This window comes from Gadus morhua, chromosome 7 (assembly GCF_902167405.1).
Source record: "Gadus morhua chromosome 7, gadMor3.0, whole genome shotgun sequence".
Taxonomy (NCBI): Eukaryota; Metazoa; Chordata; class Actinopteri; order Gadiformes; family Gadidae; genus Gadus; species Gadus morhua.
In genome coordinates, this window is record NC_044054.1 from 17,125,817 (window position 1) to 17,153,692 (window position 27,876).

A 27,876-nucleotide genomic window follows, 5' to 3' on the forward strand; every position below is an offset into this window, starting at 1 on the left:
GCCTAAAGAGTCCAGTGATGCAAACCAATCTACAAGTGGCGTTGTCGTTTGCATCTCCTTTAAATTGTTTTTCAGAGAACCTGCATGTACACAGTTTTGTCCTACATGGGAATTCATGTTTGGCTGATATTTCCTGCGAATAAAAACATTTACAGATGCTTTGATGTTATGCTAGGTTGCAGTTTATCCTCTAATGTTCGTGCGTGTACCAATTGGTGTTTATGAGCGTTGTGGAGGGGGGGGGGGGGGGGGTAACTTATCGGCGGGCCTCTTATCGGCGGGGTGTAACTGTAGAAAGAGCACAGCTTGCCCTGGACATAATCTGCTTGCATAACACACGCTGCCCGAAATGGTAGCAGAGGCGGAGAGGGTGAAACATGGTCGTAACCTAACACCCTCACCTCATCCCCTTCCACCGCGGCTCCCTCGCCCTCGCACACACTCACACACACACCCCGTCCTGTTGAGCTATGGGCAGGCTAAGCAGTGGGTCACTGTGGTGGGAAAAGCCAAGTGATTAAACAATGGTACACAGCGGTGGGGGAACAGCACACAGAGAGACGACAAAGAAAATAAGGAAACAGTGAACCGGCGGAGTAAAGGCAGGGATTTAAAACGTACGTGAAGACGGGAGAAGAAGGACATACTCAGACAGTTAGGACCAGGGAGGGGGGTTCACACGATTGTTGGAAGGGGACAGATCAATTGGAGTCACTGCTTGGCTGAGACTGGACCAAGAGGCCGTCGTCAGGTGTCCACACTGACCCGGAGTTACAGAGGGCCACTAGCTGACGTCGCTAGTGAGGGGTGTGTGTGTGTGTGCGTGTATGTGGTTGTGTGTGTCTGCACCAGGCAGGCCGCAGCATGGCTCTGCCCGTGGACCTGAGCTCACTGCGGGGCTTCCAGGGGGCAGAGAGGGAGGCAGCCCTGGGTACGCTGGAGAAGCAACTGCTGTGTCCCATCTGCCTGGAGATCTTCACCAAGCCCGTGGTCATCCTGCCCTGCCAACACAACCTCTGCCGGAGGTGTGCTAACGAGCTGTACCAGGTCAGCCCGAGTGCCGTGCATGTGTATGGCCGTGCACGTGTGTGTGTGTGTGTGTGTGTGTGTGTGTGTGTGTGTGTGTGTGTGTGTGTGTGTGTGTGTGTGTGTGTGTGTGTGTGTGTGTGTGTGTGTGTGTGTGTGTGGTCGGTTTCTGGTGAACAGAACATGCATAGTTAAGGCGTTTGTGTGTTGAACTTGTGCGCTGTGTAGTGTTGTTGAGTTGTGCGCATGTGTTTTCAGGTGAGTGTGAACAAGTGTGTGCACACACTTGTTTAGTTCGCAACGCAACTGCTGACAAACTCATCGCCCCCCCCCCCTCTCTCTTGCTGATCCGTTAGGCCCGGCAGCAGCTGAGGCCTATTAAAGCCTGCTATTTCAGGAATATCTCTCTCTATCTATATTGCTAACTATGTATCTAATTATATGTATGTATTTACCTATATATCTATCAGTCTACTCTGTCCATCTACCTCTATCTATCTATCTATTGATCTATCGATTAAATTATCTATCTATCTATCTATCTATCTATCTATCTATCTATCTATCTATCTATCTATCTATCTATATTCTACCTATCTGTCTGTCTGTCTGTCTGTCTGTCTGTCTGTCTGTCTGTCTGTCTGTCATTGGGAAACAGCAGTGGCTCCTGGTTGAGTTCCCTGCTGACGTCTAACTCACCGTGTTGGCCCGAGAGATGTGTGTTTGATGGGTGAACTCCCAGAGAGGTGCAGCTGTTTCTAACCATATTCCCAAAGTCACACTGGGTGCAGGACATTCATCTAAGCCACAGGCTATTCCTGTGTACGATGAATTTTTTTCTGTTTATCTGTATGTGTGTTTGTTTTTGTGTGTGTGTGTGTGTTTGCGTGTTTGTGTTCGTGTGTGTGTTTATGTGTGATGGTGTGTGTGTGTGTGTATATGTCTATTATCAATAATAATTTGCACGAGTTATGTGTTTGATATCGGTGTGTTCGTTTGTGTGTCCGTGTGTGTGTGTGTGTGTGTGTGTGTGCGTGTGTGGCTCTATGTGGTACATATTAAGCCATCCCTGTACCAGGCTCGGACCACCATGTCGGTCAACAGCGGTCGCTTCCGCTGTCCCACCTGCAGACAGGAAGTGGTGCTGGACCGCCACGGCGTGTACGGCCTGCAGCGCAACCTGCTGGTGGAGAACATTATCGACGTCTACAAACAAGAGCTCACCACCACCACGACCACCACCAGGTTGGAGGCGATTCATGCTGTTAAAAGTGAAATATCATACCACCAGGTGTGCGTGTGATTAGCCGTTGCAAGCCGTTTTGAAAATCTGCCTCTTCTGACATCACAAGTGGGCGTGTCCGCCTAGATTGTAACGGCTAATCACACTCACACTTGGTGGTATAATATGTCCCTTTTAACGTACGCTGTTGATGGGATGGGAGAGGGACATTTTTATAGTGTCTTCCTACTAGCTAGAGGAAGAGCCTCTTCCCTTCAACTCCATACTTAAAGGTGCAATGTGTGAAATTACAACCAGCTTGTGCCTTAAAATACCCTGGACATATCTGTACTCGATAGCGATTTCAATGATGCTAGCCATAAAATCACATTCTATAGCTGACATATTCTACAAATAAAAAAAACTCTCCAGCCCATAACCTGTTGGTTTGTTGAAAAAAAAAAAAGTACTATTGAAAAACCCTCCCACTCAACCTACCCAGCCAGCCGAGCTGGGCTAGTCACAGACACACTAACTAGCTGTGAACAGTTGTGCAGCCAGTTAGAGCTGTACTCTTGGAACTGTGAAGCTCTCCTGCCTACCAACCGGGAGCTGTAATGTATCAAATGACCATCAACAAGTACACAAATGAATGAGACAGCTCGGGTGGATGAGGTGACACACGGTCAGATGACACTGTGAAGAGGAGCAGGGCCTTGCCGTTATGACTAGTAATGGTTCTTGATGTCATTCATAATAAGGTCTGTCAAAGTGTCAAATTAATGACGTCCGCCGTTCCTACAATGGAACCGACTCTGTTTGGGAATCAGTGGAGAGAATAAGTCAGCAACGTTGCTTATGCGTTTATTAACAAAACACAAATTAACACGAAACATTCAATGGAAAACATAGGATGGAATACACAAAGCAACAATAAAATCTCCTCTCTCCCTTCCCAACCAAGCCCCGCCCCTGCAGCCAGGCCCGTGGGGGGGGGGACATGTGCAGACCATGAGGGCGAGAAGCTGAACATCTACTGCCTTACCTGCCAGAAACCCACCTGCTCTCTCTGCAAGGTGTTTGGATCTCACCGGCTCTGCAATGTGGCTCCGCTGACTGACATCCACCTGCAGAAGAAGGTCAGAACATACTTAGGACTTAAGACAACTTCTGACGATACCTTACTAATGTGATGGGTGGCATTTCTAAAAATAAATTATTGTCTTTCATTTTACATGAATTAACAAAAAGTTTCCAGGCTAGATATTGGTAATTGTAGCTATACACAAGGTAAAGGGTGTGTGTGTCTGTGTGTTTAAAGGGTGAGTTGGAGCAGGAGCTGTCCTCTCTGATGGCCAAAAACGACCAGGTCCAGGCCTTTATCAATGAACTGGAGCTCACCTGGAGGAACGTAGAGGTGTGTGTGTGTGTGTGTGTGTGTGTGTGTGTGTGTGTGTGTGTGTGTGTGTGTGTGTGTGTGTGTGTGTGTGTGTGTGTGTGTGTGTGTGTGTGTGTGTGTGTGTGTTTATTTGCCGGATGCACATCCAAAACAAGCAGTAGCAGTCATTGCTGGCAATTCATGTGTGTGCTTTTGTATGTGTTTGTTTATGTCTGCTATGTAGTCTGTGGTGTGTTTGTGTTGTATACTGTGTACTAACTTAAGTACAATTAATTCTAGTAATTACATCTACTGTTTGAGCTCTCCATTGACTCTGTGTCTTGTTGCTCCAGGACAACAGTAAGAGTCATAAGCAGAGTGTGTCGGATCAGTTTAACGCCATTCTCTCTATCCTGGAGGAAAGACGAAAGGTAGGCCTTTCGCTGACGACGACAGTATATATTCATTAAGCAACGCCCAAGTTAAAGAAGTAGTGATGGTCACTTGTAGCAATAATAGTAGTTAGTCATTCTTTATTTGTTTACAAATAGAGATCCAGTTTTATAATAGCTTTGACCAAATATGTTCAGCAGTAGTAGCAAGATCAGCATCAGACGTATAATTTCCTAACACTTCTTGATCTCTGTGAAGGTAATGACCCAGCGAATCAGCTCCGAGGCGGAGGAGAAAACAGGCCACGCCCGGTCGCTTATTCAACGCTACGGAGACAGCATTGAAGCAAACAGCCAACTCTTGGAGACCGCCTCAAAGACCATGGAAGAGCCAGATCTAGCTGCTTTTGTCCAGGTGTGTGTGTGTGTGTGTTCGTGCGTATACGTGCAGAAGCTATACTTTTGTGTTTGGGTTTCCAAAACCAATCCAAAGCCTTCTGTTTCTCATTTTTAGACCTCAGGAGAATTGATCACAAAGTAAGTCTCCACTGCATCTAAACACGTCAACAGAAATTATTTGTACATTAATTGAATGTGATGGAAGCTTGTAGAACAATATATTTCCCCTCTCTCTGCTTCTTCTCTTCCCTTTTCCTACATTACTTTCTGGCTTTCCCCACTTCCCTTCTCTACCTTTCCATCTCCCCTCTTGTCCCTTCTTGAATAATTCATTCATTTAACATCTTTCTTTATCCCTTGTCATCCTTCCCGATTCATCATCAAATCCATAAAATATCTCTATAATACTAAATCCACAAAAAAACTCTAATATAAAACCCCTATATAAAATATTCTTTAATGACACTTCATCCCCCCCCCACCTCGTCCACCAGAGTGAGGGCTGCGACCAGTTCCAGCTCCTCAAAGAAGTTTGAACCAGATGGCAAAAACATAAATCATTACAGGTTTGACTTCAGCAGACAGGAAAAAGCACTACGCAGTGTCGACTTCATCAGAGGTATGTATGACGTCACCAGATTGTGGCCAGTGATTGATCATTAAACCTCATGTCATTGATACCCGATGTAGCATTTGGTTGTGATTCTCTGTTCTATTAAGTTGAAAAGGAAATTCCTACACTGCTACCACCAGAGCAAGAACATCTCCCTGTAGACCTAAAACCAGAAGAAACCTTCCCTGAAAAGCCACAACCAGCGAAAGCAAACTATCTTGAAGAGCGAAAAGAATCGAAGCTCGAAGCTTCAGCTGAAATCTTGCAACCCAAAAACCAACGGCAGTTCACCCAGATACCCAAACAAGAGTCGGTCGTGCAAAACATTGATTGTGTTTTCAATCAAGTGTTGGAGCCAATTCTGGCATTTATCCCACCACTAACACCAACTCAGCCCGTTTTAGCCACAACTGACCCTGTTTCCCTGGTACTGGGTGCTGTGGTGGCTTCCTATGAACCTACACAGCTGTTACCAGAACAGCGAATGGACAACCGAGCTCGAAAGGATCAGACGGTGCTGAGAGAGAGGGGGAAGGAAAGAGCAGAAAAGTCAAGAGAGGAGGAGACACAAGAGGAGAGTAAACAGGTGACAGGCTTCAAAGCTCCAGACTCCATCAAGGAAATCCAGTGTGAAGACCAGGATGGAATAAACACACAGCAGGTACAGTCCTATCAATCTGTTTTGTCATTTTTATTTAGGATATTCCTTTATATCCCTTTCTTATCCAGTACAAGTTCATACAGGTTTAACTGAAAACATAGGTCTGTAGCCATCTTGTTTTTAGTGTTGAAGTTTATTCTTGAACTGTACTTTTGAAAATATTTGTGGACCAGGTTTTGCTGACATGGGCACAATGCCCACCTTCATGAATAGAATTGATGAAAAGTAATGAATGTACTTCCTCTAATCAGTCACGTATATGCAGCCTCCGTTTTCCCCATGGCCCTTTACAGTTTGTGTTAGCTAATGTCCTTCCCTTAAATCAGTGTGAGGTCAGAGAACATCAGATGGATGGAGAAAAGGGAGGAGAAGAAGTAGAAAGCGGAGCAGAGGAGACACAGGATGTCAAACAAAGGGGAGAAGATGCTGTAGAGGAGGACATTGATCGGGGAGACGGTGGTGAAGAGGCAGCCATGTTGTACCCTGAGTGGTGCCCAGCCAGGGGTCGGTGCAGAGTTTCTCCGGGTCCGACTGAATCTAAGGACGCTGCCCACCGACCCAACTGCCCCCTTCAAACATGTCCTCAAGCTCTGTCTCAGCAAATGCATCCGGAGCCTGGTACCGGCATCAAACCCAACCCCCAGGAGAGCGTCAGGAGTGAGACCGCAGGGATGTCTAGGACCATGCAGGTGCTGGAGGATAAGTGGGTGGAGGAGGAGGAGGAGGAGGAGGAGGAGGAGGAGGAGGAGGAGGAGGAGCTTAGTGATGGGCTTGTAAGAAGGTGTCTACAGCCCGGTCTCCTATTGGGTTCTCAAGAAGTCAGATCCTTTCTGGTCCTGGGGAGAGAGGGCTCTGATTTTGGAACTTGGCAAGAGGCAGAGGAGGGTCACCTCTGTGGTGAAGAAGCCATTAGAGAACAGATAGAAACAGAGGTGTTTATTGCTTCAGAAGCTGAGAATATGAATGACATACTGGACGAATTGGTTGCAATACCTGATGAATGTGGTGAACAGCTCAAGGAACCTGCAGATGCAGCTTCGACACTACAGGAGGATAACTGTACACCAACGGATCGTTTAGAGCTAGGGCATTTTACTTCGGCAGGTGGGGAAACTGGAGAGGTTGCATCAAAGCCAGAGATTAACCCGGTACCCCAAGAGCTTGGGCTTGAGGTTTCTGCTCTGGAGGCTCCAGAGAATGAACAGGGTTATGTAGAGACTGTTCAGTCTGGGAATACTGACTGCAAGATGGATAACATTATGGAGGAGAGTGGAGAAAACATGGTCTTTATTCAGGTCAGTTTTGTCTGGTTGGACCTTTATCTTCATCATCAATGTACGTCATGTCTTCCTCCCACTGCCCCCTGCCCTGGCTCCGGTGTTCTTCATCCACCTGCTGAAATGCCACCTCGTTCCCTTCCTCTTTATTTTTTATGAAACGTTCTGGCCGACCCCACTTTTCCACTCTCCACTGTGTGAAGTGTTTTCCACAGTTTTAGAAAAGCAATGAGTTTGAGTGGGTCATTCCATAACATAATTCATCAAATTAAAGACACCCGACATCAGATTTTCTATCTTTCTGTTTCTATATGCATCTATCTTCTCCCCTCCCTCATTCATCCATTTGCTGTCTATCGTAATTCCTTAACCACTTACTTATTTCTCCATCTTGTCAATTGCCCATCTCCTTTTCAATTCCAATCCCCGTCCCTTACCCGCGCTTCATTTCCTCTGAAAATCCCCCTACTGTCTTATTCCATCTATCAAACCCTCAAATTCTCCTTCTTTCTGCAGGCTGTCATCATACTCTTTTATCTGTTGGCCTTCCTGCTCATCCTGCAAAGAGTATGCTGCTTCATGTTTACATAACCCCACGCCAGGAGACTCATCCACCGACGGTGTCGCCCAGCCAAGGTACACTGGCATGCAAGTGTGGACACATGGCCGATGACTGGATGCATGTATTCTAAACAGAGATGTGACTTTGGAGCTAAAAATAGGCACCTCCCTTAGGTCACTAATGATCCAGGCTTAAAGTGTGATGAGGAAATAATGCTAGGTTCACATACTTCTTTCCAATTGGAATTCATGTTTTGGCGGTTCGTCCCACTAAATAGACCCTATTTTGTCAATTTTGTCTACTAAATAGACTCTATTAACAAAATAGACCCTATTTAGTAGGGCATGAAGTCCAACTGGTGCTAATCTCAACTCCATTGAAAATATATTTTCTTATTAATGTTTTTAATAATTTAACATTTTTTTTTCTAACAATAATTGAACCTCATCCAAACAGCTTGGTGGCTGATCGTTTTAAAGAAAACAGTGTCTAAAGGTGGTTGAAAGACCAATCTTGCAACATATAACCCATGGATGTACATAAGATATAACTCTATCAAGTAATTAACCTCCCAGATGTCCCCTATCCCCATAGTGAGCCTTCATAATAACCCATTGCAGAGATGTAAACAAAAGGGTTAGACCAAAAGGTCAAACCCGAGCATCACGCCTGGTTTGTGGTACCAGCTGATAGCTCTAGCTCACCGTCATATGATTTTGAGGTTTCTGCTCTTGAAAAGTCTCTCTGTGATTTATTGTCTCTCTAAAGTGCTGTCTCTCTATATATTTTACTGTCTCTCTCTCTCTCTCTCCCGTGCTGTCCCTCTCCTCTCCAGGCGAGGACTGAGGCTGGGACTCCTGCTCAGGCAGTTCCTCCAATCTCCTACTCTTCCTCTTCCATGCCGAATGAGCCTCCTCACATACTTGCTCTCACCTTCCCCTGACTGAAGCCAGCCACTCTGCAAGAGGATGTAGGGCTATGACTGGAGCCGATCTGTGTTCAATAAGGCTGTGCATGAGCAAGGGTACAGTCCGATGATATGATGATGATGTATCACAACACTGCATATGGGGTATCATTTAATTTCCAACAAATGTAATACCATTTATGCTCCTTTAAGCTTTGCTGCCATGAATTCGGAAGTCACTTTAATCTAAACAATTGTTTAAAGAAAGTAGTCAGTAATTTCACATTAAAAACCATAACCATAAGATGGATAGGGGAATTTATTGATATTTTGAAAATATTTTCGGTTAGCTTCCGAAATTAAGTTTTTTGGGAAACTTAGAACAATTCATTGAACAAATCATAAAGCTGTGTTCACTTCTAGTCTGCAATACAATCAGATTGGACTTTCTTTTGAAGACACATAATATATAACTGGCCAGCATATGGATTTTTATCTCAAATGTGATTGCGATTGTCTGTTTGTTCAAACAAGTGACCACTGACTTGACTGTGATGTTGGCATATACTGTTTAGCATGTTGATATTGTATCCAAGATACATGAATCACCAAGTAAATAAAATCAAATAGAATCACCCATAAAAATCTCACTATTTCTGCACCTGTCCGGAGCAAATATTTTCATAGTCGTCATTGCCAACGTCACACCTTCACGGCGGAAATAGGAAATCTAAAATCTGATTCCATCATTATAAAACGCATCTTAATTTATGCAACTTTGTGTACAGAATAGAAAATGCGCGTTCAAGTTCACTCAATGCAAATGTACACCGATGCAAAATAAAGCGTTCAAACGGTAAATAAAAAAAGACTTTGAAATTACATGATACCCTTCAAGTCATTTCCACGACCATCTCTAATATTTCCCACAAACCTAATACGTTTGTACATTTACTCTGAAAGTATCAAACCGGAAACGGTTGTCATATTTTGGGCAGCATCACGCCCTTATCTCATAGCTGAGCTGGCTGTTTTTAGTGCACTTGCTCTTCCAACCTCTTGACGTCTTTGCCTTAGTGGTACCGGTGACTTAAAGCGAATATTTACAGATAAGTAGTGGAGAGCCCACTCCTACTCACCATTCAATTGAAAGCTAACGTCAACATTTAAAACTTTGCCTCTTCGACGCCATGGATCCCACCAGCCAAGGTAAAGAAATAAATAGCCTTTAAGCTAATAATAGCTAGCCAATCCACAATGCTAGCTCTGCTTGCTACTTCAACTCACACAAACGTATCGAATTGGTTTAAATAAAATAGGTTAGGGATCTACAGAGCTTTGTAAATGTCATAATTAGGATTTAGGTCGTGCGTTTTTGAAGCTATAGGAGTATATTCGTGTTAAAGACTTCTACAAACAAACTTGATTTGTCGTGACATATCAAGTTCGTCATTTACTTTACGCAAACTTGGTTTTAATTTGTGCTGAGGATCCATCGCGCGTAACAAGGGCCTGGCGTCACAAAAAGCTCTGCTAGTCAATGTCAGGACAAGAGTATCGTGTTTTTGTCATCATTCATTCCCTGTTTATAGGGCAGGAGTGCAGGGTTACAGAATCATGTGTTAAATCCTCATTGCCTGGGAAAGTCGCAATGCTGGAAGTGACTTGGTTGGTGTGCTTTTGTTTGTTTCCTGTTGAGAAGGTTCAGTAAACGAATGGTTGACTTGATTTAAAGAGTATGGTAGCATATATGCAACTGACATGTCCTGATAATTGGTTTTGTTGCTGTTGAAAAGAGGATCATTGATGCTGTCATGTTGGGGATCTGAGCTACTTTGCCCTGCCATGTACAGGATAACATTAAATAAGGCATTTTCTGTCTGGATAAATTCATATATTGAGATCCTGAAATGACATTATGGTCCCTCTGTCTATATGTTCTATCTTTAGCCTAACCTGGATCCCGAGGTAAAGGCAACTAGGGTTAAAAAGGCAGAAACCTGAAGTGTAGATTGCCCTTGTATCATTCAACCCGAGACATTATAAGAGATACCACTGCTATGTCGATGAGCAAATGTCTTGATGCCATCTGTGTATACCTAGGAGGTGGGGTTGCCAGCCAACAACTCCTTAAGGGATATAATCTCTCTGTTGACCACACCTCCAATTTAACACTGCCTTCTTGAGTTTATGCAAAATAAATTATGGAATATCAACCAATTAATTAATGATTGTCATTACTTGATTTTACATGCCTAACACTTGTTTGATGTACATGTCCTATGTAGTTGCATCGTCACTTTTGTAGAAGTCCTTTCACTGCAGCTCTTCTACAAAGACTGTTCAATTAGTCTTTATTCTCATCAGGCGAGAAATCTGATATTAAGATAGTCTATTGTTCACATAAGAAAGCAGTAATGGTGGCCTAAGAGGATCTCTCCTTTTACCAAGTCAACTATTTTCTTCAGTTAACTGAGACCATGTTTGCACAGGAGCTCTGTCGAATTCCAGCATGGATTCAGTGCTGGACTGCTGCACTTATAGATTTGTTTTTGACATGACATGGCCTCTTTAGATTTTTCCTAATCTAGTCAAAACACATAATGCTGTGTTCCAAGATGGGTTTCCGATCTATTCAATCTATGCAGAAGCTTGTGTCAACTCAACAGCCTGCAACACTTCAACCTCCAATATAATTTCTCTTTAGCTAATGCAGTGTTCTCGGGTAACTCTATACGTCACTGGTGTCATTTACTACAGGACCTAGAGTTCTGCAACCAACATCATTTACATATTCAATAAGGAAATAACACGTGGGTACCACACGCATGTCGGGTGAGGCCATCCCCAGACTGCACTCTGAGAGGGGCTGACTCACATCGGCATTGTTTTAGCAGTGGGACACATCCGGGATCAATAGAAAGAAAATGGGCTGCATCATTAATTCTGGGGTTAGGCTTAGGGTGAAAGCTCTATCAAATCACAAAAATCGTTTTGAAATGGGAATTGAAACCATGCTCTTCCGTTTCCTTAAAAGGTATTGGCATACAATAGCCAACGGAAATAATGAATGGCCTAAGTAGCCCATTAACAAAAATGGCCAGTTATGTAAAATCTCTTCCGCCTTCAAGAGTGTTTCCTGTGTTAATTGTCTTGGCGAACATGTAAGATTGGTGGGTGTAATATGAGTGAGGTACTCTGTTCACCACTCACTAATGGATACTTTCTCTTACGTTCTCCGGCCCTCAACACTTTGTCTCTGCTTGTATGTTTGTGGTTATGCCTTTTTATCACCACAGGCTAATTGTATACTCTTATTCTGCCGGCTGTTTCTAAGTTCAATTTCTCCAATTTCTCTCACTTTGTTTTCTTACCTCCACTCCTTATCTCCCGCCCCCTCTTCAATCCAACCTTTTCTCCTCATCATCAGATATCAACCTGAACTCCCCCAACAAGGGCCTTGTGGTGGATCAGCCGGAGAGCATGTCTGAACTGCCTGTAGAGGGGGCTGTGGGGAACTCTGCCAACCCTCTGCCCCCTGGGCTGACGGAGGAGGAGGCGGTGGATCTGCAGATTGAGCTCATCAAGGTAGGCTGTCTGAGTCACCGAGCTCTTCCGAGCACTGCCCATCCCTTTTCCCCCCCCTGTGTTTCCTCCCAGTGGCCAACAGCAAGTGCAATGTTTCTTTGAAAGCAAATCGGGAAGTTAGATAAGGATCCCATCTCTCTTATCTGTAGAACGTGGGTTATCATTGAAAATGTATGCATGATAAAGAATTATTAGGATTGCTCGTCAGGTCTGTTCGGCGGCGTGTTTGTCTTGATCGGCAGGTTGTGCTGGTTTGGGGCTGTCAGCTCTGTCCCAGTTTCACTTGTTCCTGCTTGGTCCCTCACAATACCAGTACTCCCAGCCTTCCAATGACGCCTTACCCCTCCACCACCCCAACCCCCTCCATCCCCGCTCCCCTGCCTCCACCCCCCCTTTCTTGTGTTTATGTGGTCGCCAGGTGGAGGAGGAGATCAGCACCCTGAGGCAGGTGCTCTCGGCCAAAGAGAAGCACGCTGCCGAGCTGAAGAGGAAGCTGGGCCTGAACCCGCTCAACGAGCTGAAGCAGAACATCACCAAGGGCTGGCAGGACGTCCAGGCGTCCAATGCGTACGTAGCCCACCGCACCGTCCTCTTTGGAGCAGGGTTAATACAAAGCACGCCAAGGATTTTGTGTTCAGCAGGTGTGCCGTAGACTCCCGTCGTCATAGGCCAAGAGTCGCCCCGGCAGAATCCGTTCGTTTGGAGCTTTTTCCTAAACATCTGGGTCGAGAAATTGACACGCATTAATCTTCTGCTCACAGGAAATTTCTGTCTGTGTCTTTTTTGTATTTTTATAATTTGGGTACGGGTCGTTTTCTGACTAGAAATTAAAGTAGAAACAAGGTTAAAGACAAGAGGATCAGTCGATGATCAAATTGTCTCACCACACGTGCCTGGGTTCATCAGTACATTTGACTCGGTGGTTGGTCTAGGTGGAGTACATTATGCAATCCAACAGTAAACGTTGGCAAGAAATCTCGTTGTTGGGGGGGGGGGGGGGGGGGGGGGGGTATGAACAGGACCCACACAAAATACAGTATTCATTATAAACTGTTTATTTATCGCTTCACAGCTTATTTGATTTTCTAATCACAACAATTCATTTGTTGTTCATGCAAAGGAACAGCGTATGAGCAGTATAATTCAAACTTTGATTTTGCATCAATATTCGAAACCATAAAACCCCAATAGTGACTATTGCCTAGAGACAGTTTATCTAAGTGCCACATGGCATGCTGAGACCTGTCCCTCCCCATCTGTTTGTAGCTATGTGAACACCACAGAGAACTAAGCAACTGGAACCAAAGACTGACCGGCTCAGATCTGTGAGTGTGTGTTGTGTGCAGCTTGCCCACCCTGTATGTATGCGTGTCTGTGCATTTGTGCTGCTAACTCCGAGTGTTACTCTATGGCCTCTAACCCACAAGCGCACACACACTGCGACGAGCAGGATATCAGACGTTGTCCTCTCCGAGGTCTGATTTCTACTCGTCCATGTCCATCTTCCCATTGCGCCCCCCTGGCTCTCACCTCATCTCTATGTTTGAGCTCTCCTCTCCTCCCGGGGCTCGGTATTTAACAGGCTTCTTAGAGGGATACGATACCTCGGCCTGGTCTCCCTCTCAAGGCCTCATTCATGCCAGGGCCTCTAAACCAACACAGAGTTGTTGACTTTCTGAAGGACGGATTTGTGTCCTGAAGGAACTGGAAGGCAGACCTTGCATCGCGCAAGGAAACTATGCTATCATGGAAATGTATGCAAGATGTTGGGATGATATTAATGCATCAATATGCGTAACACTTTTGTTAGGTTTTCAGTTCCCTGTCGACCTTTGATGTTAAGACATGCATGATAGGCCTTGGTTGTTCAATAATCAATAATGTGGAGCTACATTTGGCCCACCTAAAGGACATAGTTATTGAATCTTATTCTACTTCATTTAAGAATGCTCGATTCTGATTGGCTGGGAGGGGTGCATTAATCCGGCATATTGCCCGCTGACTTGTCGGTTCTACTTGCTGCTGACTGAGCACAGTAGATCAATACGCCGCTTGTATCGTTTTCTATCACATACATTTCAAACATGAGGTCCGTTGTAAAAAATAAACCAAGGAGTGCATGTTTGATCGATCGTCATTAAAGCTGACTTGATACGAATGCAACAACTATGTTGTTAAACTAGTGATCACTTGCAACCTTGTGTGGTTGCTATAGAAACGCGTTACATACAGTTGAGCTAACGTTATTCACCGTAGTTCTAAAGGGAACTACTTTTCGAGGGAGATGAATTTAAACAGAGCATGCATTTAATAAGCATGCAATACGAATAAGAAAAAGGCTAATTATTAAAGTATTTGAATTGTTTTATTATGTTGGCCGGCGCGAAGTAGAATAAACGGAATAATCACCTCAAGGCAGGGCAATAAACAGTTTGATATGCCCGGCTCGCGGAAGGTTACCGCCCTCGACTTCGTCTCGGGCAGTAAGCCGTCCACGAGCCGGGCATATCAAACTGTTTATTGCCCGGCCTCTCGGTGATTATTCCTTACATAGCTCTATCTGGGCCTTTTGACAGCACTCTTTTCCCTGTTGTTTTGGACTTTTCCCCGGGCATGGAATGACACTGAAATGTGTGAAGCAGCCATTTTCTGTCTTTTTATCTCTTCTCATCGCTATCTTTCTGTCCTTATTGACTTCTCTTTGTATCGACCATCATCCGTTTTTTTGCTTTTTGTGTTCCTGTTTCACATTTTTTTGTATTTGTATTTCACCCACTCCCGCTGAATCCTTTTCCTCTCAGGCTCTTCTCCTTCCTATTTCAGTCCCTTTTCATCTAACTTCCTGTTCCTGGGGTCAAAGGTGTTACTGTTTTTTGGTTTGTGCAGCATAGTATTCTCTCTGTAAGCACACTTCCCTTCTGACTGGCAGCTTTCTTCAAAAACCAGAACTAAAAAGTACCATTAATTTCTTCGTCGGCAACAGTCTTCCGCTCTGAAGCTTCCACTCTTCAGAAACCCTTCTGAAGATTGGCTTCAGAAGGGTTTATTATAATGATAGGAAAGCATTACAAACCTTCAACAGCAAGAGCGATCACCATGCATGTAGGCATTTTGCATCATAATAGATAGATCCACGATTAATATAAAGGCTAGAAAATGGTTTTGTTAAAGTTTGAGATCTATCAGGGGATTCCCGATTGGTCCTTTTTACCTGTCTGCTGTTTGACAAACTGCTCTGACTTGTTGAGTGGAATGAGAAGAGGAATGTGAAGGAGGCGTAGACAGAACAGACTGACAGACACACGGACGGAAAGAGAGGGTAGACCGGATAGGAGACTGGTCTGCTCCAAAAACGTTGGCCTTTTGCTGAGTCACAAGGCATGGGACATTCCCTGCCTGGATGATTAGAGAAGTATAACAGGCAGAAATACAGACCATAGAAGTATTAAAATAAACCCATGACTAATGAGCATGTTGTAAGGATGACTACAGCTCATGTGCACATATCTCTCTCACGCTCTCTCTTGTCGCGCTCTCTCTGTCTCTCTCTGTGTGAGTGAGCATAAACAGGGTGCGCTCCTCGCTGTTGGAATGGTGGTGATTGATCACGTGCTTTGTCAACATTATGGATAGCTAATTTCGGAGAGCTTGTTTAAAAAAAAAAAAAGATGCATACATTTCGGACAAGTTAGCGTACTAGTAGACGGAGGTTTTCCATTGGACAGTTGCTTACAGTAGGTCCTGTCTACTGGATGCCGCTTGTATTCTAGGAGTGTGATTACACCGTGTACCCTGTTGGACCCGGTACCCAACCTGGCTGGCCCACTGTCTGCATGACCTCGTTGTGTGTGTGTGTAGCTCTTTGAGGAGCATTGTTCTGATGCCTACGGCAAGCAAAATTATGGATCATTCCAAGGGCATACTAGTAATGTAATGCTAATGTAAATTGTTACTTCCTAAGGCTAAAACGGTTGAATAATTGACATTGGCATAACTTATCAGCCATTATAAAAGTGTGTGTGTGTTTTGTTCAGTAAATGGCAACCCTTCTGTTGTAGATTTGGGATAAGGTGTGTATGCGTGTGGGGGGGGATCAATGTTATGTAATTATAAATGTTTTGACCTGCACCTTTAAAACCTTGGTTTCACTGATGACCTACGCTGTTGTCAGGGGCTGTCTTCCTTAAGTACAAGGCTGCCAAATAAATGTGCCCCATGTTAAAAAACCGTTCTCCCATATTCTTCAATATGATAGGATGTGCAAACATGTATTTGTATTATGGTGATTTGGTACTTTATATAACCTGTATATTGTATTGTTGGTGAATTGGATACTATGTATGAAACTGTATTGTTGGTGAATTGTACATGGTTGCAACTTACACCCTGGATATTCGTGGTTGTCAATATTTTCCAGATCCTGCTAATGGACTGAATAATTAAATTTTTGACTTTCCGGATGATGGCTTCACTGTTTCTAGGCTAGTGGAAGCGTGTTGGAATTGTATTGCCTAGCTGTAGTGTAATGTTGGAATCGCGCTAACCTACAGCTAGCTGGGCTAGCTGGCATCTATGTTGCCCTGGCACAAGCATCAAGCAGTCCCTGTTGCCATTGAATTACACCCCCACACCCTTCTCCGAAACAGGGGAATTAATGTTCCCCGTTTAGTACTAACAAGCAAACAAGTCTGTAATCGATTGCATTGTTGGTGTGTGTACTTCAAGGATATTGTATCATTCTCCAACTGTTGTGTCCTTAGATATCTGTCTGCCTCAGCCACTTTGGATGACATTGCCCATTCGGAAGCGTGAGTTGACTACTTTACCTAATACGCTCTTGTTTTATTTTTGTGAATGAAGCTGCTGTCTGCATTGCGTTTCTAGTATTGGTGTCGGAAGAATGTTGCCTGTTCGCGTGTGTGTGTCTATAGGATCTTATGTGCTCCTCATTTAGGTTATCATATAATTTACAAGAATTAGAAGAATGTTTGCAGAAATGTTATATGCAAGTGAACTCATTCATATAATGGATATCTATGGTGTATCACACACCTGTTGTTCTTGTTTATTCATGAACAAGGGTTGTCCCAGGAAACCTATCATATTTATTCCAGAGCTTTATGCTACGGCATCTAAAATACTTAACATCCGCTATCCCATTATCTCTTGCTTGCTTGCGCCTTCTAAGGCCTGCTGTAACGTTGACACCAAACAACCGCACCCTGATCACAGCCAAGCCAGTGCCTTATTGTGTCTCAAGTCTGCTCAGACAGGCTCCTCAGGCTATGCTGGCTGGCTGGCTGCAATCCACTTGGCATTCAGCTAGAAGCTGTCTTTGAACTAAACAAGGTCTTATCACAAAGACCAGGGTGAATTTCTATCGTTTACGTTCATGACGAGTCACACTCTTCAGCAGAACAGCAAACAGCCAAATTAAACAACACATTCAATCTGACAAATGATTGGTAAAGGATGTTTTAATGAAGGCAGGAAATGCTCTATTTTAAGATGGTGGTTAGAAAGATATTTTCTATCTATAGGAGTTTATCCATTTTATTCTGGGCGTTTTCTAAGGCACCTTTAATAGCATCCTGCGCTGTACCAACAGGGAATTTGAACACATTCAGATTTGAAGAAGCCAAAACTATAAATGGATTGTGTGATTGAAAAGGGATTTTCTGGACGGCCCTCGGGGACCAGCCTGGATGGTGTGTTTTGTGTGTCTACTACTAACACCTTTACAGCGGGGGCAGTGGTGTTCATCTGGCTTGGAGTTGGAGCCGTATAAACCCAAAAAACCGACTTTTAACCCGTTTGTTTGTTGTGGTAGAAGCTGTTTTGTTTAACATCTCCACTTTTACTTTTCATTTCTATTTCTTCACATGCATTCTCTTCTATGCTTTTTCAGTGCCATGCGATTTCTTCCTCCGTCCGTACTCACACCGTCCGCTCTCTGCTTTCTCTCCTGCGTTAGGTATAAGAAGACCCAGGAGACCCTATCCCAAGCCAGCATCAAGACCACCGCAGCTTTTTCCACCATGGGCACAGCTCTCAGCCGAAAACTGGGAGACATGAGGTATGACGGCGCAAACCCCCAGAGCCACCATGCCACGTCCTTAGCCACAACACATTCCAAACCCATTGTTAAATGTAATAATGTGCCCCCCACCACCACCACCGGTTGAAAACTGGGGTGGTTGTTATTGCAAGGGTTAGATGTTTGTAGCTGTAGTGTGAAGCTGCTCGTAGTGACGGAATGCTGTGTCAAACACGCTAAAACTCCTTGGTTACTCTGCGCTTGTTAAACTAACCTACACTAACCTGTTAGTCTGCAGAAACTGGTGACTGACCCTTGTTATGCACTTGCTGATATTATCTTCTAACATCACATTAGTTGACAACCATAACACGTGCCTACAACTCAACCAAGGAACGAGCCGTAGCATTTCGGTCGCTAGATTTATTTTTAAGGTTGTAAGAGTAAACGAGCAGTAAAATGTTACATAAGTCGCGGCAGCCATTTCTGTACCGGCCATAACTTGGAAGTGCTTGTCCAATATAATAATATTGACTCATCTATCGACTAAAAGCAAATGAATGAAATGATGCAGCAACCAAAAAAAAAAGCATTGAGTACATAAGCCACTGGGTGGTGATCACATGACATAGGTGAACTTCCCGATGATAATACTGCTTTGTAATCTGGTTGTGTGCAGATAATATGTAGGCCTACTTAAGAGTGGGCCACATATTATCCAGTGTTGAACAATACAGCATGATGGACACATTAGGGTAAATAGTAGCTCTATTACTTGTTCCTGCTTGATTTAAATGAAGCATGCATTACTAGAAGTCCCAAGTGTCTTGCATGAGTTAATATAGTACTGTTGCAGATATACCATGAATCTGGAATTAGGTAGAAATCGATTGACTATATTCTGAAGAGCTGAATTATTCAGAACATTTGGTAATGCCATCCATTTGGATCATTGATGAAAAAATTATCATTGTATTTGTATAATAATTGACATGATAATAATTGGTGAGACTTTAATTAATTGGCTCATTAAAACGCCTCTTACTTCTGCTCTTAACACGGGACTCTTTAACCTTCCATCTCAAACTCTTAACACAAGCAGGACACTTGCATGCTTATAGCTTTAACACCCGATCCTCCCTATTTAACCTCTCCTGCCTTTTGAATGTGTGAATGCCTTACTGCCCCTGCTTACTGTATCTCTTTCTATTGTTTTCAATCGCTGCAGAGCGCTCCCTTTCGCTAATTCCTTCGGGTAAGGCTATCCTCTGAAACTCTACATTTACAGATATTCATATCTTGAACCAGATAAAACACTTCATTTTCTTTTTTTTTTATAAGTCAATTTAGTTTCCCTTTTTGGTGGCGGTAATGTGCTCCACATACATCTGGTATTTGCTGTTTAGTTATGCCATTGGAAGAAGACTGGGTTAGGATACAAAGTAACACATTGACGATCCTGTTGGGGTCGTGGGAAAGGCATTTTCAAATGATTGTGTGCCACAAATGACATGTTTTGCATGAGTTTGCTACGTCGGTTGGCAGATGGAACAGTATTTGACAACAAGCTGTTTTTTTTTTTTTCAATACATAAAAAGTCCCACAAATAGAAAACTGCGCCATTTTTAAAATAATCTGACGACCGAGCGTCTTGCAGCCCAGCCGCTGGTTGCGTACTCTCCAGAGAGCCAACATGGCGGGTGCACTAGGGACTTCCCGGGCTGTTTTGGGAGACTCTAAACTATATTTAACTACACAGATAAAGTGGGAAAGTTCCATTTTTTTTTTTTTTTGGAAAACCTAATTCCCAGTACCTCAACAGCAGCCTCAATGTGTGTTGAATTGGGGGACTACCGCTTTGTTTAACATAAATGACCAATTTAACTTTCAAGTTTGTTGTTTTTTAACTTTTAGAAGTTCTATCCCAAAACCAACCGCTATGATAATGCTCGGAATGTATGTTATGTGCTTTGTTTTGTTGGTCGGCCTATTAACCTTGTAGAGACAGGCGTTAAATATTTGAATGCTGCTAAACTGTTTGCATAATGGAATTACACATTTAAAAGGCAGCAATCATTGAGTTTGTTCTCTTCTGTCAAAAAACCTGCACTGTGTGAGCTTATGAGTGTGCTTGTGCGCGTGTTGATTTGTGTCATGCCTGTTCTGCTTTTTAACACTTACCCTTCTTTGTCCCTCTTCTTTAATGCACACAAAGTAGCAACTATTCCATTCGCCACTCAATAAGTATGCCCGCTATGAGGTAAAGTAACATGCAGATCTGCTGTCCTGTCTTCTGTGCGCCTGCCTCTTGTGAATATGCTGTAGACATGGGCTGCTCTGCCTGCTACACTGGTCTCCCATCCAAACATTGATCCTGGAAACAGTAATGATTGCCCCTGAATTGCTCCAAACATCTCCAGGAGCAAATCTTTGTATTGCAGAAGTATTTACTGTGTGTCAAATATAAATGAATAAGTAATAGTCCTCCACTCTGTTGTGAAACAGTGCTGTAGATGTAGGATGGTTACAGAAACATGGATTGTGTACTGTATGCTTTGGTCTCAGGAAAGGCTCTGCTGGTCACATCTCTGTTCCTGCACTCAACAACCAACGTGTTTAATGTCCTGTTAAGTGGAGTCATCAGAATTGTTCTGCCGTTGGCCAATAATAATGCTTGGTTGTTATTTATTTAACTATCCATTCACTTTCTCTGGCTTATAATATTGAATTTTGTTTCAGCTTTTTCTAATCATGTATTATTTCAAAAAATTATTTCGACCAGACGGATATTTGTATGCACGTGGCCAATAGATTTCATGGGTCTTTTAGGAGTAGCAATCTTTATGTATTAATAGTATCTCTGAGTCTAAAGCCATCTCTGTTCTGCAGGAACTCGACCACGTTCAAGTCATTTGAAGACCGAGTGGAGAACCTCAAGGTACACACACACACACACACACACACACACCACATATGCTTGCACACACACAGACTAACTTCAAGCTTCTTAACCTTGAAGTTCCACCATATTTTACGTGTGCGTGTCTATATGTTGTATCCAGTTCAGTACTCTTCCTCATGCCTCTCGCCCTCCCGCCCGTTTTATCCCTTCAGTACAAGGTGGTCGGGCCCAAAGGAAACGGAGAAGCCGGCTCCCCCAACGACTCCAACCCCACTCAGGACAACGCACCCTTCTGAGCACCCCCACACTCGCCCCCCCCCCCCACCCCCCCACACAAACACACACACTTCTCTAGCTGCACCCCTAAACCCTCCTCGCTACCAGAGACTGTGCTGTCATCACCTCGCATCACTGGTCCCAAAAAACGACCTCTGACCTCTCAGCAGATCACCTGATCTGCCTTTCCACCAATCAGCGGACCCGAGCTCTGTGAATGACCAGGTTGGTTGGCGGGAAGGGACAGAGTAGGGAGGGATGATCTGAAGTCATCACACCGTCGGATCCTCTGCCTCCATGAGTAATGTGTAATATATATATATATATATATATATATATATATATATATATATATATATATATATATATATATATATATATATATATATATATATATATATATATATATATATATATATATATATATATATATAGAGCACATCGGCCACCCTGTCACTAAGCCTCTCCCTCAGTCTACATGTTCACTGCTTAGGCCTCCTTCACCAGTCTGCCAACACTCCACCCCGTTCTCTGCTCCGTTAGCAGAAGCAGGTTATTAGCGTTGTACCATACAATATGAATCCCTGTTTTATTTTTGTTCATCCCTTTTGGTCAAAGTTAGCCCGATTTTGTCATTCAGCTTTGCTGTAACTTTATTTCCCATGTAGAGAAATGCCAAATAATCGATTGGCCAAATGCAGCCCACCACATTCTTCTGTACTTTTCTTTCTTTCACCATTATTTGCCGGGAAGGCGGGTCGCCTGCTTGTCTGCTTTCAATCTCTCCCTGTGTGCACCGTACATACTCATGCACACGAGTAGTGAACCCCCCCCCCCTCCCTTGCTACATGCATGTGCATATCTCATCTCAGCTGCCCACCATTAACCAATGAGGACCCAGGTCTGAGCTCAACCACACGATGTAAAAATATAGAATGATAAACCTTAAACCATTTTGTATTCTAAACTATTTTACACTGCTTTGCATAATGTTTTTACATAACTTTTATCTACATGTATAAATCTATATAAATAAACTATATTGTAAACAATGCTGCCAGCTGCCCCTGGTGGAGTAGGGGGGGGGGGGGCTGTATAACTAAACACTAACTGTGCGTTGGACAAACGGGAACTAGAATCATCTCAGTAGAAAGTTCCTCCAGGAACACAAAATTCTATAGCAAGCAGCTTGGCAGCCCTTTTTCGATCGTCTTAAGTCCACGTTTTAGAAACTGGTCCATGTATCATTTACGATCTGCGGTTACTTTTTATAGCCACTTGGGGGCTGCATTGAGGCTGAGCTAAGACCAGTTAGGGGCGCTTGCTGTAAACATGCAGTGCTGTGTGGAAACCTCCAATTGCAGGTCAGTCGAGCTGTCTACAATGAACTGTTCTGCAAGGAGCTTTCGCTGGACCTTGACTGCAGGCTGTCTGGTCTCTGCGTTTTTGTTCTTGTACCACAACGTGAGCAGAGTCATTCTGTGTTTTCACCACCCACTGAATGTAACCACTTTTGTTGGCCTTTCCAACATCCAACACTTCATCTCTTCTCATCAGTCAGCTGGGATACTGTTATATACATGTAATAAGTTGGGACTGTTTCTGCTTTTCAGGAAATGGGGGGTGGGTGGGTAACGTGACCTACAGGTTGCCATAAAAAAAATATTTGCCACATCTATAACTTATCTGAAAAAGTTCTTGCTGCCATAAAGGTAATAAATTAATGTAAGGCCACAGCTGACACTCACTAGCGTGCACTTGCAAGACTTCACGACTCACTAGGTGCACACTATGTCCATGTGTGATGCCAAACAAAAGACACTTCATGAAAATATTTGCCAATGTTGGTCATGCCTTTGTGCACTTACAATGTGTCAATGTGCATACATGCACCCACGAATCCTTATTGTACAAAAATGTAAAACAAAAAAATATAGCGGCGGAAAATGTTATTGAAACAATGTCACTGTTTATTTTTCTTTCTTTTAACATGAAGTAAAAAAAGATTGTAAAATAGTTGTATATTTACCCCTGCTTAATGTATTGAGGTTGACAACCTTTCTGAGGCAAACGCCGCAATCAGATGAACCAGGCTTAAGAACAGAATATAATTTCCCATTACTGGTTAGGAGAGAACGAGAAACCAAACACTGACATCAACTCTGGAAAAGAAAATGGCTACCGAGTCCTCTAGATAACTGCCTCAGAAATGTTTTCTATCATAATCCAGGGTTTCTTTTTGTTCTTTCATTTGCGTTGATTAATTTTGCTGGAAGTTCTGGCTGTTGGATGATCAGAAGTGTTTCTTTTCTGGTGAAGAGAAGTGAATAAAGGGGTTAGGATTTTGTACAAGTTTTGCTATTGTTCTACCTTTTGCTTGTATTTAAATACCTGTTACAAACTGCTCTTTTCATTCTTTGGACTGATTTTGTTATATCCCTCTTTTCACAGACTGATTCGTTTTAGCAGCTTGATTCTTGTTTTTTATTCAAACAGGCAGGGAGAAAAGCCTTCACTGCAAGGAATTGTGTTAGAATTAATTTACTTAATTCTTTGAAAATAAATGCATCTTAGGTCTAACTTTTCTCATAATGGGACTTGAAATTGACGTTTTGAACACGTGTGAAACACCATTGTAAAGCCATTAATTATGCTTTACCCTGGATTGGATTTCCTCTCAGCTGTCGGATGTATAGCATTGTAAAGGGTGTATACAATTGGCCAAGATCAGCAATATTTTTGCAGTGTAGCAAAGGGGGTAATTCGGGGGGGTTACGGTAAAATGCTTAAGTACAATAGTAGTATTTTGGGTGCCAATGAGAAGCTATTGCTGATTAGTAGGCTACTATAGCTTTATTTAGTTCTGGAGCCTAGCGAATTGAGAATATTAAAAGGGATCAGCGTTGGATGAATGCTGGATTTATTTACAATGTTTTGTTTTGTCTAATGTTTGGCTATCAATAAAGCATTCCTTTAAATGAGTGGTTTTGTTCGTGGTTGACTAGACTACTACAGCTGTGCATAGTGGAGACGTGTTTTAGTAGCTGAACTAGTCAGGAAAAAAGCACTCCTCAGTTTTTCTGGCAAATCTACTGTTACATCATGGGGTATACTGTAGTGGCACAGAAAAAAATTGGTATGTTAAAATGTAAAAGCCTTATAACATGGTGACACTCCATATAGGACAGAAGTGCATCAATTCGAACAATGGATGTATTTTTCTATTAAATTGGTATTGGTGCTGAAGGCCAGTAGGGGGTGCTCTTCTGTACGGTCTGTCATGTTCCCAAGGACAGAGACTGTCCGGAAAAAGCACTTTCAGATGAGGCGTCAAACGAAGTGCTGTCTAACCATTCATTATTTGAGTGCGGCAACTATTTTTCCCCTTAGGCTTTATTATTTTTCTTTATTTATTATTCTCTACAAACGTTGGGACCCTACTGCTTCCATTTGCGCGCTATCATTCACATTTTAAAATAATTTTAACTTTGTAAGATATTCTATAAATATATACTTTTCTAATGTAAGTCAATGGCACATTCTGACACTTAAATTATTCAGAGTTCGTAACTTGGTCAATTCTAACTGTTAACCTTCGTTCGTTAACAAATGAAACAAATCAACACACCTGTATCCTCAATTATATGATCTAAACAGAATTTCGAGAGATTTCGTTCATGACATTGAGTAGAGATGTTCACCTTGGCCATGCATGTGTTTCAAAAGATGATTTCCCTGACCGGGAATCGAACCCGGGCCGCGGCGGTGAGAGCGCCGAATCCTAACCACTAGACCACCAGGGATCATACATCGCGAAACGACCCATCATAATATATTTTTTCTTATAAAAGATTTCTAGAACATTTTGTTATAGTTTAAGTCTAATCTAATCTCAATAAATGAAAGTACAATTAGATAAAGGGCGTCCGTTAGCGAGCAAAAGATTGTCTCTTGTTCGCTTAATTCCTTGGGCCTTCAACACGAAGAACGATTGATTCCGGATTATGCAATTGGTGGATTTGTTTCGGTCCGCCTCTTTTAATGCTGACGTCACACCCTCTATATATTCTCATAAATAGGGGCATTTCCGTACAATCCAATACGGTATCCTATCAGACATTGGAGGGTTATATCTACCCAACACTTAGTTTCAAATGGGCCCCGTCGCCTAGCGTTAACTCCCCCCAGCCTGGCCGACTGAGTTGTATTGGGTTCTACTGACCATCGAGCACATCTGTGTCTCCGACGTTACAAGGTAGGGTTTGGTCAAAAAGGGGGCTCATATCTTATATTGTGCTGGTGGTCAATGCTGCTGCGCTAACTTCAGCAGCTAATGCTAACGCTGCCCAAGTTCATGTGTTATATTTACATAAAATGTGAAATGCAAATGTACATCTTGCCATTCTTTAGATAACCACAGGCTATATATTGTGTAACAGTCGCATCTGAGTAATGCCATAAATTATGTTGTTATTTGGGAGATGCTCCTTTGTCGCAGTCAAATGTCAACAACTGACGTCATTTTTTCCTTTTTGTTGTCGTAGATGTCTTAATGAATTTTGTGTACCTGTGCATACAACTTCACTGCAGTAAAAGATTCACTATGGAAGTCTTTAAGTTACCTTCTTTATTCGTCCATTTTCTACAGGTTTCCACCAAGTACGTTTAGACCAACAACGGTAGGATGGCAGCTATTCCAGCAGGCGGTTCTCTCGTGGCGACCACCGACTACTACCGAAGTAGGTATCACGTGTAAAGGCTCAATCACTCAAGAACTGACTGATTATTTAAGGCTGATTTGTTGCGGTAAGGTCTTTTTAGTCTTGCCAGAACATATTTGGTCTCATCTCTGATGCACTCACTCTCTGTGGATCCTAGTCTATAAAGGATGCTGGTGAATCAATAAAGCACGCCTCATAACGGACAATCACAAAATAAAACGGCTAATCGGATATAAACTGCAGTTGATAAAAAGATGTAGTGCACCATATGAATGCAAATAAATTCCCCCAGAATTAAGCAAATTGAAGATGTTCAATAACTTTCCTTCTGACATGCATCCAACCAGCATTCACTGTGCCTGTAGCCTAGGCCCTGTGGAAAGCACTTCGTTTCTATTGAAGCTTTCTGTTGTCCCTCAATCTCCCATTCGCTGGGTAGGACTACTCCTTTGTTTCTCATTTTGGTTCTTGATGATTTCATAATCTGTCCTAGGGCTGAACGATTTGGGGAAATAATCTAATTGCGATTATTTCTACCAATATTGTGATTTAGTATGAAATGTTTCTTTTTAAAAGTCATTATGATCTATATTATTCCCTAAACGAGCAATAAATCAATCTTTAGTATGACCAACATTGGAAGCAGTTAACATATAATACACTTTCCTTTAGGCCATGCCTATGTGTTGAGATGAATTGAAATGACATCTTTATTTAACTATTGAATTGTATAATAAATACAAATCTTACTAAACTCCAGTCAGTACAGTAAAAAAGAAACAAAGAAAAAATCCCCCCCCAAAAAAAGACTTTAGGATTTGCATATAACTGCGTTCCATTAAATAGCGATATCTGTTTGAATTCGATTGAGCGATCAGCCCTAATCTGTCCGGTTCATCTCTCAGGGCGCATCGGCTCTACGTCTAGTAGCAGCTCCTGTGGCAGTTCGGAGTACACCGGAGAGGTCATCCCCCACCACCCAGGTCAGCCAACCACCCTACAGACGGAATTAAATAACATCTGGTCTGTGTCCCTCCAAACGTACTGAAGCCAGAACGAATACATCTGGTCGGCTTCCGTCAAGTAACATTGCTGAGTGTGTGTGTGTGTGTGTGTGTGTGTGTGTGTGTGTGTGTGTGTGTGTGTGTGTGTGTGTGTGTCCAGGTCTTCCTAAGCAGGACTCGGGCCATTGGTGGTCAAGCTTCTTTTTCACGAAGCCGACTCCAGCAGGGATGACCACACTGGCCGAGGAAGCGCAGAACAAGTGAGTCCCATATGAATCGACGCGTGCACTCGCATAGCTGTAGAGCTGCATCCACCATACATGTAGACGTTCAGCGTAACATAATGTTGTCCATTTCATATCCTCAACCATGGTGCTTTCCCCGGCGGGTGCGACTATAACGATTCCGCTCTCTCGTCCCAGGGCTGGGGTCCCAGGGGTCGTGACAAACGGTCAGATCACCTGTGTTGCCAAGGAGATGGTGGTGCGGCAGCTGAGTGAGACCGGAACACCCAACTCGCCCTAAGCACGGGGGGGGGGGGGGGAAAGAGGAGGAGGAGGAGGAGATCGTACCAACGCTAGGCGACGTCACGCTGACCCATTTAAAGACCAATGTTTTTTTTTTTTTATTAATATTTGTATTTTATTCACATTTGGACCGGCTGCCATTGGTTGTTGTCCTTGTTTTTTCAAGGAAAGAAAATGACAAAAAAAAGATGTAACTAATCAGTGATTATTAAAAATGGTTCGGTTGACCTTTGCCCCGCCTTCTTTTTTTTATACATTGGGGCCACACTTGATGTCATGCGGGCATACGCAACGTAGCGCATACAAGCACACTGCATTTATTATGAATTTTTCACTTTGTTACCCTGTGATTGTATACATGTAATAAAGTAGACTCTTGCAGCC

At 43.1% G+C, this 27,876-nt stretch overlaps 3 protein-coding genes and 1 non-coding gene across 14 annotated transcripts; 3 read left to right on the plus strand and 1 right to left on the minus strand.

The window, feature by feature from the left end:
- Positions 1-359: 359 nt before the first annotated feature.
- trim101 (tripartite motif containing 101) lies at positions 360-27,876 on the plus strand. 3 transcript variants are annotated; one of them, XM_030361695.1, is made up of 11 exons: positions 360-1,047; positions 2,090-2,271; positions 3,213-3,387; positions 3,570-3,665; positions 3,980-4,057; positions 4,278-4,433; positions 4,533-4,555; positions 4,912-5,036; positions 5,138-5,691; positions 7,485-7,604; positions 8,366-9,133. In XM_030361695.1, exons 1-10 carry the CDS (start codon positions 865-867, stop codon positions 7,557-7,559), a joined length of 1,647 nt encoding a protein of 548 aa, XP_030217555.1. In that variant the 5' UTR covers positions 360-864; the 3' UTR covers positions 7,560-7,604; positions 8,366-9,133. The 3 variants fall into 3 exon arrangements, with proteins under 3 accessions (XP_030217555.1, XP_030217554.1, XP_030217553.1); XM_030361694.1 differs by lacking the exons at positions 7,485-7,604; positions 8,366-9,133 and adding exons at positions 6,018-6,428; positions 27,516-27,876 and having other exon boundaries at positions 420-1,047; positions 5,171-5,691; XM_030361693.1 differs by lacking the exons at positions 7,485-7,604; positions 8,366-9,133 and adding exons at positions 6,018-6,428; positions 27,516-27,876 and having other exon boundaries at positions 421-1,047.
- Positions 9,404-21,571, plus strand: tpd52l2b (tpd52 like 2b). Of its 9 annotated transcripts, none has more exons than XM_030361696.1 (9): positions 9,404-9,646; positions 11,868-12,025; positions 12,444-12,592; positions 16,786-16,833; positions 18,000-18,101; positions 19,291-19,317; positions 20,278-20,322; positions 20,952-21,000; positions 21,177-21,571. In XM_030361696.1, exons 1-9 carry the CDS (start codon positions 9,628-9,630, stop codon positions 21,258-21,260), a joined length of 681 nt encoding a protein of 226 aa, XP_030217556.1. In that variant the 5' UTR covers positions 9,404-9,627; the 3' UTR covers positions 21,261-21,571. The 9 variants fall into 9 exon arrangements, with proteins under 9 accessions (XP_030217556.1, XP_030217557.1, XP_030217558.1 ...); XM_030361697.1 differs by having other exon boundaries at positions 20,281-20,322; XM_030361698.1 differs by lacking the exon at positions 19,291-19,317.
- trnae-cuc (transfer RNA glutamic acid (anticodon CUC)) lies at positions 24,972-25,043 on the minus strand. Its single transcript has one exon. It is a non-coding gene; the product is annotated as a tRNA-Glu (tRNA).
- ppdpfb (pancreatic progenitor cell differentiation and proliferation factor b) lies at positions 25,293-27,876 on the plus strand. Its single transcript, XM_030361705.1, has 5 exons — positions 25,293-25,495; positions 25,889-25,979; positions 26,867-26,944; positions 27,126-27,225; positions 27,388-27,876. The coding sequence occupies exons 2-5, from the start codon at positions 25,925-25,927 to the stop codon at positions 27,488-27,490; spliced, it is 336 nt and encodes a 111-aa protein (XP_030217565.1). The 5' UTR covers positions 25,293-25,495; positions 25,889-25,924; the 3' UTR covers positions 27,491-27,876.